At 40.7% G+C, this 13623-nt stretch overlaps 1 protein-coding gene across 9 annotated transcripts in view; it reads left to right on the plus strand.

The window, feature by feature from the left end:
• Positions 1–13623, plus strand: part of agap1 (ArfGAP with GTPase domain, ankyrin repeat and PH domain 1) — a 667156-nt gene that overhangs the window by 524127 nt on the left and 129406 nt on the right. For 8 of the 9 annotated variants that reach the window (XM_048534221.2, XM_048534222.2, XM_048534223.2 and 5 more), the window contains one exon: positions 9163–9324. In XM_048534221.2, coding sequence (XP_048390178.1) covers positions 9163–9324 — 162 coding nt within the window. Of the gene's footprint in view, positions 1–6672; positions 7153–9162; positions 9325–13623 lie in introns of those variants that run through there. The other variant, XM_059647059.1, reaches the window with a different exon arrangement.

A 13623-nucleotide genomic window follows, 5' to 3' on the forward strand; every position in this document is an offset into this window, starting at 1 on the left:
CTACTAACCTTATCCCACCTCCTTGACCTGTCCGTCTTCCCTGGACTGACCTGTCCCCTACCTACCTCCCCACCAATACTCTCCTCTCCACCTATCTTCTTTTCTCTCCATCTTCGGTCCGCCTCCCCCTCTCTCCCTATTTATTCCAGAACCCTCACCCCATCCCCCTCTCTGATGAAGGGTCTAGGCCCGAAACGTCAGCTTTTGTGCTCCTGAGCTGCTGCTGGGCCTGCTGTGTTCATCCAGCCTCACATTTTATTATCACAGCACTTTGGTAGTTGCCATTTTGGATGCAGTTCTGCTGATTGTTCACTGTCCATTTTCTAAACAATGCCAGGTTTTGGGAATTAAAGTCATTGTTGACCTGTACAGATGCAAGACTGAGATTCTGCTTTAAATGCAGGGACTTGGTCTTGTGAGTTTGTCTTCTTAATAACCACATCGTGCTGACTTATTTCTGTAAGCAATAATAACAGCAGGTCTTCTGTGCATGTCCTTTCTCACCAGGAATAGTACTGATAGTTGGTGGATGTCCCATCCAACGTTGCGGCACTGAGATCCTGAACCACACTCAAAGCTGTGTATGCAAGGCAAACAGATGACATCTGGGATCAGGGACCACATGAGTATTGTGGCTTTTACTCTAGAACTGCCCGGTAGAATAGCATCCTTTTGAAATGTATCCTAATATGAAAGGGTATGTTTGCAATGCAAGAATTTTCTGAGTATACACGTGAAATGGTCAGAGCTAGAGTTACATTTCCCCTAGGTTTGTCTTACAGCAGTCAGTGTGTGGAATGCAAATTGGAGTAAAACCTTGACCCCTATCACTTCTGTTAAGCACATCATATACAACACGTTTATATGTTTTGACAGTGAATTATCTAAACTAAGAGCTAGGAACAAGACATCTGCCACCAAGTTGTGTTGATAGGGTCAGTTGCAGAATCCTCACAAAGGACAAATGTGGGATAAGACAACAATGAAACTCGACTGTTCCTTCCCTAACCTTTCAGATGCTGCAATTAATGCAATTATAATTTTGGAAGTTAAATGCTCACTGAGACTTTGCAAAGTGTACTCTGTAGCTACTGTATTGTTACAGTGTGGTCAGACTTGTGAACTGAAAGAAAGCTGGCCACCTCCGCAATGCTGATCCAACACATTTCTCAGGGACACCCCAAAACACAGCTCATACTTGAAATATGTAGTTGATATTCTTGTGTCAACATTCAATCGTGTAACTAGTATTGAATCCACATTAACAATCTCCTGGGGATTTCCGTTGACCAGAAACTGAACTGGATCAGCCACAGAAATACTGCAGCTACAAAAACAGGTAAAAAGCTGGAAAGGTCTTGGACACCCAAAACCAGTCCAACCTGTCTCTGCCTCCCTAACCGGTTCTTCCTCTCACCCATCCCTTCCTCCCACCCCAAGCCGCACCCCCATCTACCTACTAACCTCATCCCACCTCCTTGACCTGTCCGTCTTCCCTGGACTGACCTATCCCCTCCCTACCTCCCCACCTATACTCTCTCCACCTATCTTCTTTTCTCTCCATCTTCGGTCCGCCTCCCCCTCTCTCCCTATTTATTCCAGAACCCTCTCCCCATCCCCCTCTCTGATGAAGGGTCTAGGCCCAAAACGTCATCTTTTGTGCTCCTGAGATGCTGCTTGGCCTGCTGTGTTCATCCAGCCTCACATTTTATTATCTTAAAAAGCTGGAAATTCTGATTTGTGACCCACCTCCAGACTCCCCAAAGCCTGACCGTCATCTACAAGGCAGAAGTCAGAAATTAATGAAATACCCCTGACTTGCCTGAATGGTTGCAGCTCCAAAAGCATGCAAACAGCCCATTTGATGCAACACCCCACCAGAAGCATTCACCTCCCACCACTGATGCACTGTGACAGCAATATGTAGAATATACAGATGCACTGCTGCAATTCACCAAGCCTTCTCTGAGAATACCTTCCAAACCTTGACCGTTACCATCTGGAAAGAACAAAAACAACAGGTGTGTGAGACCACTGTCATCTGAAAGTTCCTATCCTAGCCAAACCCTATCGTCAACTATCATCATTCCATCACTGTCATCACATCAAAATCCTACAACTCACTATCTGTCCAGATGGGGCACTTCCACAGATGGACTTCAGTGGTTCAAGAGGACAGCTTACCAGCAAAGTCACGAGGGCAAATCAGGATGAGCAATGATTGCTGACCTACTCAGTGACATTCATATGCTGTGAAAGAATTAAAAAAACGTAATGGCACACGTTTCAGGTAAGAGTGCACTATGCTATCACAAAGTGACACGGTCTGTTTACAAACTATTTCACTGACTAAGACCTCTTAGTGAGAATACATGCAAGTTGGTAGTTAGCTGCTGGCAAGTGACAAATAATGATGTTCATGCAACCTTCAAATTAAATGTGGACGAAAAACCAAATTTCAAGATGAAAAAACAATCAGCAAGGCAGGCAATAGTGCAGAGCAATGTTCAAACAAAAACTAGGTACAGGAGTAGGCCATTCGGCCTTCACAATGACTCTGCCATTTAATATGATCATGGCTGATCATCCAATTCAGTACGCTGTTCCTGCTTTCACAACATGACCGTCGATCCCTTTTGCCCTAAGAAATATATCCAACACATTCTTGAAAACACCTAGGCAAGAGTCATCTCCTAGATAGACGAGCCAAATAATGTTCTGAATAATTTTGGTACAGTTCATACTAAAGGTCAGCTTCTGAAAACTGCAGCTTGTATTGTAATCTTTACAGTATAGAACTACCAAAACCAAAACTTATATCTTGATTAAACTTTACTGAATCACGTGGAAAGTTAGTGAGGCTTAGATTTTTGTGATATGGCAGTTATACTCGGAACATTGCATGTTTTTCAATGCAACTTTGAACTTTCATTATTATGACCTTGCAAGCTGAAATTTCAGTGAAACCAGTACCCAGGTGTGGTACTACTTAAAGGTTACTTTGCCTTTAGAAATAATTGTGTTTGTAGGGTAGGAACTATTCATTCAGGACATAAGTTCGTTCCACACATTTTAACTGGTTTTAATACCGTTGGGTTTGTGTCAAGCATTCCCAGATCAGATTGCCAGGCCTCAAATCTGATCATCTCGTCCTCCGCTCACATTTCAGAAAGGCAGCTAATCCTGCCAATCTGACATCATTTCATTTCCCTCTGAGCATGATTGCCAATTGATAAAATGCCAGGTTTTCATGTCACCAGTGCTGGGTTGGGACAGATTTGCACAATGGCCTGAGGCCTGTTGAAATTGGGTTAAAACTACTCAAATGCATGTCTCACAGTGTCCTTCAAGCCAGCTAATAAGAGACTTTGATCCCAATTGCATTCTGAAGGTAGAAGGTCCTAAACCACTGGGCCATCTTGTTGCCATTCAGTTGCTTTTATTTTTATGGCCTCTTTTTCTGCTAAGATGCTCAGGAGTTGGACTTGGTACTTTGACCAGATTTCCAACTACTTACTTGGGTAGTTGCACAGTCCTAATGGCCTTCTGGTATGGAGGGCTGCACATACAGTTGATCATGATAGAAGATAATGACGGAGTGGGCCGTTAATCGTGTACAGTTAATTGTAAGGTTTGAGATGGCATCTTGTCAGCGGAGATGAGTTGTCACTTTTCCAGTTCAGCTGAAACTAAATGATTGTAAAATAAGTTATGGGTGTCCTTGGGCTTGTCTGGGGAATGATGGCTGAGAACACATTCTGGTCCCATCAGTCTCAGGCAAGCTGCTTGATATTTATGTGAACTGAATGTTATTTTATTCCCCCTCTAGTCATGCTTGTCAGCTTCCAGAGTGAAAAGTGAAACCACTTTCCCAACTCGTACTTCAAGTGTCGAAATGCAGCTATTGCAGATTATTATTTTTTTTGAACATTGCCCGATTGGGAAGAACTAATATGAGACACTGAATATATGAAAGGATCGCAAATGTCCCTCCCCTGTGAAATGGAACCTATGAGTTTTAATGCTCCTGTCAGAGCTGGTTTAGAAGCAAAAATGATGGTGTAGTCATCTAATTTCTGCCCCCTTTTTTTAGATAACTTGTAGCAATCAACCTTTTCACGCTTTGATTGATACAAGACAGATACCTATTTTGTATTCAATCCAAGTCGGATGCGTTACTTTAAAAGGGAGACAGAGCAGACACTAATTTACAGTCTTGAATTAGGCTGTCATTACTGCTGTTTTCAATTCGTTACTGCTGTTTTCAGTGTTACAAAGTTAAATTGATTATTAAGAAGGTAAAGATTATTCAATCAGCAAGTGGCTTGAATACTGCACTTTGCTGTGTAAATCTCAACACTGCTGATCTTACCACCATGGTCTCAATCCAAAGCATTCTTGCCCTCCTGAGAACCAAGGGAGCTACTTTTAATTGCCAAAAGGAGCAAAGCTTTTGATTTAAGAACTGTGCTGTAAGGTCTCAGGTTAATGGATGTTTCAGTTGACCCACTAGGCAAGCATTGTTTGCCCTTTTTCACCGGCCTGTCCCATCCTGACACCGTGTGGGCAGACAAGATCCACAAATAAAGAATGGAATGCACTGCCTGAAAGTGTGGTGAAAGCAGGTTTAATTGAGGTATTCAAGAGGGCATCGGATAATATGAGTAGAAACAGTGTGTGAGGGTATAGAACAGTGTATGGGGACAAAATAGGAGATTAGCCCTAAATGATCATGCTCACTTAAACAGCGTGTGCCAGTACAATACATCAAATCGTTGCCTACTACTTTGTGATAATTCCACGATTCTATTTCTGTCATGAGTCACAGTGCAAATTGTGGAGAAAGGGGAGTGTTCAGAATAAACAGACAAAAACTGGAAAGGCAAGGTTCAGGGTTTCCTCAGCAGGCCAAACTCTGGAATCTGAGATTTAGTTAGCCATTTGGTCCATCAAGTCTGCATTGACCCTCTGAAGGGCATCCCACTCAGACCCACTCTCTGTCCCTGTCCCCCAACCTATCCCTGTAACCCTCCTTTTTTTTTAACCATAGCTAATCTACCTGACCTACACATCTCTGGACACTACCAGTCAATTTGGCATGGCCAATTCACCTAACCTGCACATCTTTGGACTTAGGGAGGAAACCACAGCACCTGATGGAAACCCATGCAGAAGCTGGGAGAATATACAAACTCCACACAATCACCCAAGGCTAACAGCAAACCTGGGGGGTGCTTGGAGTTGTGAGGCAACAGTACGAGACACTGAGCCACCGTGACACCTTTGTTGGAAGGCAAAGGGAGGTCATTGCTGTCACAGAACAGTTGGTGTAAACCACATAATGTCAGATGCACTCATCCACTCCACGACACTGCTATCGTTTTCAGGCCTGGCACTTGCAAGAGCAAAATGTAAATGAGCTACAACTTTAGAACCATCAGCCAATATCTGACAGAAAACAACCAAAGGACTACAAATACAAGTTACTCCCTTAAGGCTGATTTCCTGACCTGAAGATCAAATCCTGGAAAGCCATTGACATAACATCTAAATTTCAGTTAAAAGCCTATATAGAAAACAAAGAAGTTGTTCCATTTATATAATGCCTGTTGTATCTTTAGGTTGTACCAAAGCACCTTACAACCAATGAAGTATTCTGAAATGTAATAATTGCTATAATGTAGTAACATCATCATCAGTCTGCACAGGGCAACATCCCACAAAGAGCACATTGGCTGCCCTTGTTCTCTGTGTCTCAAAAGCATCTGAAACAGGTTATCTGTTCATCATCACGGATAGGTAAATATTGGCCAAGGTACCGTGGAGAGCATCCCTGCTGTTCTTTGAAGTTATATCATGGAGTATTTAATAGCCACCAAACAGGACAGGCAGGAGCCTTGCTTTAATATTCTCATCTCAAAGACGGAAGGCTACTACTGATGGTAAAAAGGGTAGTGTAAGAAAATTGTGGCAGTTTTTTTTTAAAAGGAAAAGTGAATTGAGTGAATCTCTTCTGTGTATCCCATCAATGCAGCCCATTAAAAGAATGAAGCTTTCCTGCTGTACATCACTGTAATATGTAGTAAAAGTAATCTTGCATGGAAAGATAACATCTCAGTGTTCATCGGTAGCATCTCCGGGGATCTGCTTCAGGCCTGTATGCCAAAACAATGCTTGCTTCCAGCTGTACATGCAACCAAGTTCTGAGCATAGTAGTGTTTAGAAGAAGTAGAAAGCAGCCCCTAAGGCATTTAAAGAAAAGGATTTCATCACCTAAATGCTACACTGAATGGTAATGATTTAGGGCTGTAGTGCGTGCATGTTTCCAATTGAGGGGGAGGTAGCCAAGTGCATTTGTGGGATTTTTTTGTGGTGACTAGTGGAAAGTATTTGTCTGCAGTATCATTAGAGCTCAAATTGAGTATAATCGAGATCAGCATAACCAAAGAGACAATTGCTCAGCATTTCTGGACAGGACCTGAGTTGTTTTTTTAATAGGGATAATTAGACATGCATTGATTTGGGGTTTGGAGCTCAGAACCAATACCTTAAAAATTCACATATTAAGAAAATAGTAGAAGTGAGCTCCAATCATCACTTTTAGTGAGATTGAATATTTTGAATGCAAATCTCAGATGTGAAGAAACAAGACATTCATTGTTTATCTTAAAGAAAGCCCCTTAAAAGATCTGGCAATCTGTGGAACATGTTCAGAAGCAGTTTCAATCTGGCACCAGATCCAAGAGGATCTCCGGACATGAAGCAATGATGATGACGTCAACTGGTTAAACAACCAATCCTATTGAAGCATTCACAAGTGGAAAATCAGGAAAGTAGAAGTGCTTAATACCCTTCATGTATTTATATTTAAATTTTGCAGATAGCAAAATACATGTTTAAAGGTTAATTAATACTGCATGTTTAAAAAGGGGGTAAAATGCATTTATGGAGAAATTTGACATTCCATAGGGAGAAATTTAGTTATGTATACCAGGGAGGGTGTCTGGTAGCAATTATGAAATTCTAGGGCTGTTATGAGCCCTGTTACATTTCATTTAATAAGGTGGAACTTTTTTCAGGAATTTTGCAATGAACCCAAAATTATCTAAGTAGAAATGAATTCTCTTCACTACTGTGATCGCAGTCAAGGAGTGGAAGCTTCATGGGAATCTTGAATAGCCATCCCTTTAGACAAGCACAGAATTTGTGTTATTCTGCACATGTGCGAACTCCAGAAGTTGCTGTCAGTTTCAGTGGAATGATGACATTTTTCAACATCATTACTACCTCAAAATCCAGGTGGATGTTTATTGATAAGTGAATTTCAAAAAATATTTCATTTGAGTATCATAATTCTTCTTTGACCTGCTCAAGGTGTGATTTCATTTACAATGAAATACAGCAAAATATTTTGAACAGCAATTATTGTAAGTGATGTAAAGATTCATTGCAACATCACCTTGTCATAATTTATAAAAATAATCCTCCAAATCCGTTCTTATTGAAAGTGTGCATTTCAAATCGTGCACAGCTTGGGGTTCAGTGAACAGAATGTCAGTGAACAACTGATATATTTTCCTGTGTCAATTTTCTGTTCTATTTTTGGTGCTACTTATGTCAATGCAGTGGGCTTTGAGTGGCCTATGTAATATGAATGAGGGGTTTGTATGATTCACAAGTGGAGTAATGATTAACAGGTTAGCTAAAGCAAGATAATGTGAATGTTAGAAACGCTAAATAAAAACAGTAAATGCTGAAAATACTCAGTGGGACAGGCAACATGAAGCAAGAGTCCGAGTTTTGTTTCACTTCAGTGACGTTTTTGTCAGACAATGAGCAACATGATGCTGGCCCTTCCTTCTTCATAACATTTGATGCAAGGGTCAGGGAAAGAGGACATACTATATAAAATGCAGAAGTGTTACAACTAAAATAGAAGATTTAATCATTAGTATTATGCACACAATATAGTCTTGGGGATCCCTTTCAAAAAAGGATCTGTGATTGTAAACTGACCGATCTTGCTGTCTTATAGAGGAAGCATGCTCAAGAGAAAATAGAGATGTAATTACAAAATTGCATCTCCAACTCTCCCTCAATCCTTTCAGCATGGCTCCCCGTTGAGAAGACTGGGCACGTGAATCTCATCTGTGATACGTTAACACTTGTGTGCCTACAAACCTCTTCTTGAGTGCCACTATGTACCATCAACTCCCTGCCCAAAAATCTGGGGCTAGTGCCATTCCCAACCAAGGATCCAGTCTTGAATCTACTGCTACATTTCCGGTCAGTGATTTCATTTGGGATACTTCACATCTCAAGATTTGGAGGTCCAGTTGTCCATGGCCTTCACCTCAAATTAGATAGTGCCTTTAAAAAGGCCACTTGGGAGGAAAGCCAACCTATGTTAAAAGAATGAGCTAAAGAGAGATAGAAAAGGAAACTTTGGAGCAGGAAGTCAGTTGGGATTTTCCATAAGTTAATGGATGATATTTTTCCAACAGACTTAAGTTGTACATATTTTCATTGAACTAAGTGATTGTCGATGGCACTGATCAGTTTGCCGTGCAGGAAGACAGCATATACTCAATGGGCCAAATGGCTTTCTCTGCACCTTAGCGACTCAATGGCTGTATCTGAGAAAATCTTCAACAAGATGCCTATAAGCATTCTCTGTCTCTTCAGGCACTGTTTTCTAAGAAAGTGTTGGCAACTGTAGACTTCCATTGGATTGTCCACGGTTAAGCTTTCCACAGTACTGCGGTGGCTCGCCACTGAATGGCTGACTAGGCAATTCTCACCTTTTGCTGCCTGCCACCCAGACAGATGGGAAGGATTTAAAAACTAATAATCAATCTGTTAGGCCATGTTGTGAGCACACCCTCTTTGGCCACTAAGTCCTAAGTTAGGACTTGAACTCAGAACCTCTGGTCAAGAAATAGGGGCATTATCGGTGTGCCAAAGGTCTACATACCCAAGCAGCATTAAGCACCCTAAATCTTCCACATCTTTATTTCCTGTCTGTCTGGGAGAAAAGGGCCCACGAATGATTCCAGTATTGCAGATGTTGATCTTAGTTTGCTAAACAGTGTATTAGAAGTGTTCAAAAATTGTTGCATTCAGTCATTTCTCATGATACTTTGTTTTGGGTTTCTGTTGAAGATACTGGCCTGGGAGACTCTGTCTGTTCAAGCCCCAGCATATCAAGCACCACCAGTCCCAAAATAGAGCCTCCACCTTCGCCCCACGCTAACAGGAAGAAGCATCGCAGGAAGAAAAGCACCAGTAATTTCAAAGCAGATGGCATCTCCGGCACGGCAGAAGGTAACCGACTGTGTTTGTACTTTATTGCTCTTTAACAGTGTTTATCATTGACTGCAATTAAGTTGTTCAGAGGGTCATCAAGGGAAGGAAGAAAATATCTAGGATTTTCAACCATTCAAATTCCCACTTGTGTGCTCTTGCTCTCCTGTTTGATAGGTTTCTCAAATCTGTTGCATTGTAAGTACAGCCTATTTGTAGGATTGCTTGTGTGGTGCTTATTAGCAGAATCAGTTCAGTGTTGGTAGTTCTTAATGTTGGTGATGTTTCTTACATAGGAAGGCTGGTCATGGGCTTACACTTCATATATTCATCCCATAGTAGATTATCGAAAACAGTTCAGCTGTTGGAGTGCAGCTGTTTATTTTGTGACTGATAGGTAATTGATCTGGATTCCTGTTACATTCTTCTTCCTGGCAGAGACCAGAGAATAGGGCCATTGTTAATGTCATGATTGGGTAGTCCTGGGATACTGTGCTTTTCTCCATTCCTCTGGTCAGTGATCCTCTCAAGTGTCACCATTGCTCAAGAATTGCCTGTCTTGTACAACAGTTAGAGTCATTAGTTACATTTGGAGATAGAAGACATTGCGTGATCTCACCATTTCTCTACTTAACAGCATAAATTCTAGCGGTAGGCATCGGGGATTGATGAAGAGCTGACACACTAGTTGTTTCCATTTTGCCTCAGTGACTGTGCTCAAATTCTGGCCAGTTATATGTCCTCCACTGCTGCTGCCACTTTGGCAGATATTTCAAACTGAACACAATCTGCATTAGCCACTTGCTTTCAAGTAGTACCTTTAATGTAGACAGAAATGTTCTGAGATGCTTTAAAGGTGCACTTCTGTGGAACACCATGCCAGATGCACACTCACTTCCTGAGTGAATACCAGGCTGTAACAACAGACTCAGAGACACCATCAAAAAGTGTTTTCCCTCAACCCTTGTTCGTGTTCCTAGTACATTCTGCTCTCTTAAGAAGATTGGAACTCAACAGGATCTGATACTTACCTGTCCCTTCCCTCATCAGGCCTCCTGAATTTGTAGCTATAAGTGGATTTGAAATCTGATCCTGAGTACTAAACATCCTGTAAAACAATAATTCATCAAAAAACTAGCTGTTTCATGCCAGCATTGAGGTTTCAGGTGAAGACTGCCGGGGGCATGTAAGCACCGTTTCAAAATGGTCCCAGATAATTGTCAAGTCTGGGTCTGTGATACTGGCATGAATTGAAATACAAGTTGAGTTTTGCCGTATGGGCCATATATCTGGTGCCTAAAATAATTTCTTTGTGCACGTCAATCACAGCAAATGTGCTATTATTCTGCTTGATTGTATATATTCTTTTTTTTAAAATTTGTTAATGCTCCTGTATCTCCATCATCCAGGGATGCTTTATTACGGTCAAGGTGCTTTGTAAACAAACCTAGGTTTGTTGTTGTATGTGATGAGATGGTTTTCTAATATATGACATTGTGATGCTGACTGGCTAAGTGATCAGAGATAATGGGAACTGCAGATGCTGGAGAATCCAAGATAATAAAATGTGAGGCTGGATGAACACAGCAGGCCAAGCAGCATCTCAGGAGCACAGACTGGTTGTCATTTGTAATCGTACCACTTCTTGCTGGCCTTGCCTTCATGTAACTTTTCTCCAGGCTCTGGAATATCCTTTTTGAACCTCTCTACTTCACTTTCCTCCTTTAAGACACTCCTTACAACCTATGTCATCTGACCTAGTATTTCTTTTTGTGGCTTAGTTGATCGATAATGTTCCAGTGAAATGTTTCGAGAGGCTTCATTATGTTACATTGTTGTCTAAAGTGATATCCATATTGGTAGAGTTTACGTGTTTGTCATGTGATTCAATCTTAGTTTCATGACAGAACAGTGTCAAAATACCAGTGTTTAAGAAAAGGGCAAATCCTTGCTTACAATATGAGATTTATTTATTCTCAATCCTATCAGCCATTTTGGGGTAGTGGCACAGCGGTAGTGATGATACTTGTTGTAAATCTTGCAGCACTCTGGTCACCACTGTTGGAGCTAAATAGTTCCTCCCATCCCATTTTAACTGTGTTGGGCTCAATTCCATTACAGTAAGTGATTTGCTGGATCGGTCAGCACTGCGTAACCACTGCACACTTGCTCTGTGAAGCTGATCAAATGGATGTGACCTGCAAGTAATCTAACTGTCAGAGTCCGGGCTTTAGAAAAGTTGTAATGAAAAGAAAATTAACTCTCCTTTCTTTAAACCATAAAAATTGCAATTATTAATATAGGTGATTAAATCAGCAGGCATAACCCAAAACATTAAATTGATAAGAAATTGTGGGGTTTTCTTGGCATTTTCATTTCACACATTACTCAGATCAGCTAATCAATCGTTAACTTGCCGAGCTTTAAAGTTCATTATTGGTTCCAGATATTTGAAACCTCAGTTAGCATTTCTTTCAGAAGAAAGGTTTAATTGAGTATAGTACCAAGACTCAGTCATCATTTAAGAGTTCTGGATTCTGCACGAGGTTCCACAGTCTTGATAAACTGCAAATCCTTGCCAAGAACCTCAACTACATGTTGATATGAAACATGTAGTTATTTTATTTCAGTGCATTGTGGTGTTACTGTGGCTTACCAGTAGCACAGACACTGCTGATGTAGATTCAACATCCGACTGCAGAGTCTTGAGTGCAATATCTAGGCCAATATGCTACCATTGTTTCAGATTCAAAGATCCCACGCCATTATAAAGGATTCTGTTATAACGTATGTTACAGCAATGTGAATTGGCCATAATGCGATTGACAAACTGGGGAACTTTTATTTGTTTTCATTCCCTGGATGTGAATATTGCTGGCCAGGCAGCATTTATTACCCATCCCAAATTACTCAGAGGATAGTTAAGTGTCAATCACAATGCTGTGGGTTTGAAGTCACATTTAGGCCAGAACAGGTGAGGATGGCAGTTTTCTTCCCTAAAGGACATAGTAAACCAGATGGGTTTTTCCTGACAATCGGCAATGGATTCATAGTCATCATTACATTCTTAATTCCAGATAATTGTTGAATTCAGATTCCACCATCTGCCATGATGGGATTCGAACATGGGTCCCCAGAATGTTTTCTGGGTCGGTGGATTAACAGTCCAGCGATAATACCATTAGGCCATTGCCTCCCCTTCGAGCTATTTGTAAAACATGTCCTTGTGTTGGCCATTGAGTATAGATCGTCTATCATAAACCTCAATTTTGACATCACATAGAGAACAACCGTCTTATAAGATAAATATGTGAAGTCTAAGTTTGAAGAGTTTATGCTGAACATATTAAATGCATCAGCATTATTTAAAAATACAGCTCATTTAAGTAAAAGAACGGACGCCAAAGCTAAATTGATGGTATGAGTAAAAAGAAGTATACTTTAAAATAAGTGCCATTAAAACATGCACCTTCAAGTGTAATATTTTTCACTAGATTTTGTCACATTTAATATGTAAGAATTTTTGAACATGTTCACGTAGATCATTTACGCCAAAAGTTGTCTGTGTTACAACCTGCTCCTTTCCTGTACTTATTTTGAATACAATATTACTCAGGTTTACAACACATTTTAATCCTACAACTAACTTCAATGCCAAAGGGCTACATAGGAAAGAAAGGTCAGATTCCTTTGCTTCATTTATCTGAAAATATATCCAGAAGTCTGTGCCAATGGAATATCAGGTCAGATCAGCATTTAAATGAAGGAGAGAATTTTACTAAAAATTGCCAACGTATCAATTTTTGGGCGAGTTTCATGGGGAGTGGCTGGCTGTGAGCTCTAGTTCTCTCAATTTTGTACTGCTCACCTCTTTTGGATCATACTCACACTATCATGCAGTACTGGCCGTTGCTGGGATTTCCAGTGGCAGAATCCTATTTAAAGCCCAGCTGTTGCTTCACTGCAAATACAAGATCAGATTCATAAATGTGTTGTACCTTTGCACCTGTCTGATAAACTGTCATTATAACTGCAGCTATAAGAATGAAGCTACATAGGTCAGGAAGAATTTTGGAAAATAAAATTGTGATGTGTCCTTTGTGCCCCTAACCCCACTTTTCCACTTGCCCTGTTATTTATGTAGCGTGATTTTCTATAATGCAATGTAGTAATAACTGGGGTGGCGATGGCCTTTGTGTATTATTGCTAGACTATTAATCAAGAGAGCTAGGCAATATTCTGGGGAATTTGAATGTAATGGTGACCATCAAATGATGACCATGAAACAACTGCAATTATCCTCATAGCCCAACTGGTTCA

The sequence above is a fragment of the Stegostoma tigrinum genome, chromosome 7 (genome assembly GCF_030684315.1).
Source record: "Stegostoma tigrinum isolate sSteTig4 chromosome 7, sSteTig4.hap1, whole genome shotgun sequence".
Taxonomy (NCBI): Eukaryota; Metazoa; Chordata; class Chondrichthyes; order Orectolobiformes; family Stegostomatidae; genus Stegostoma; species Stegostoma tigrinum.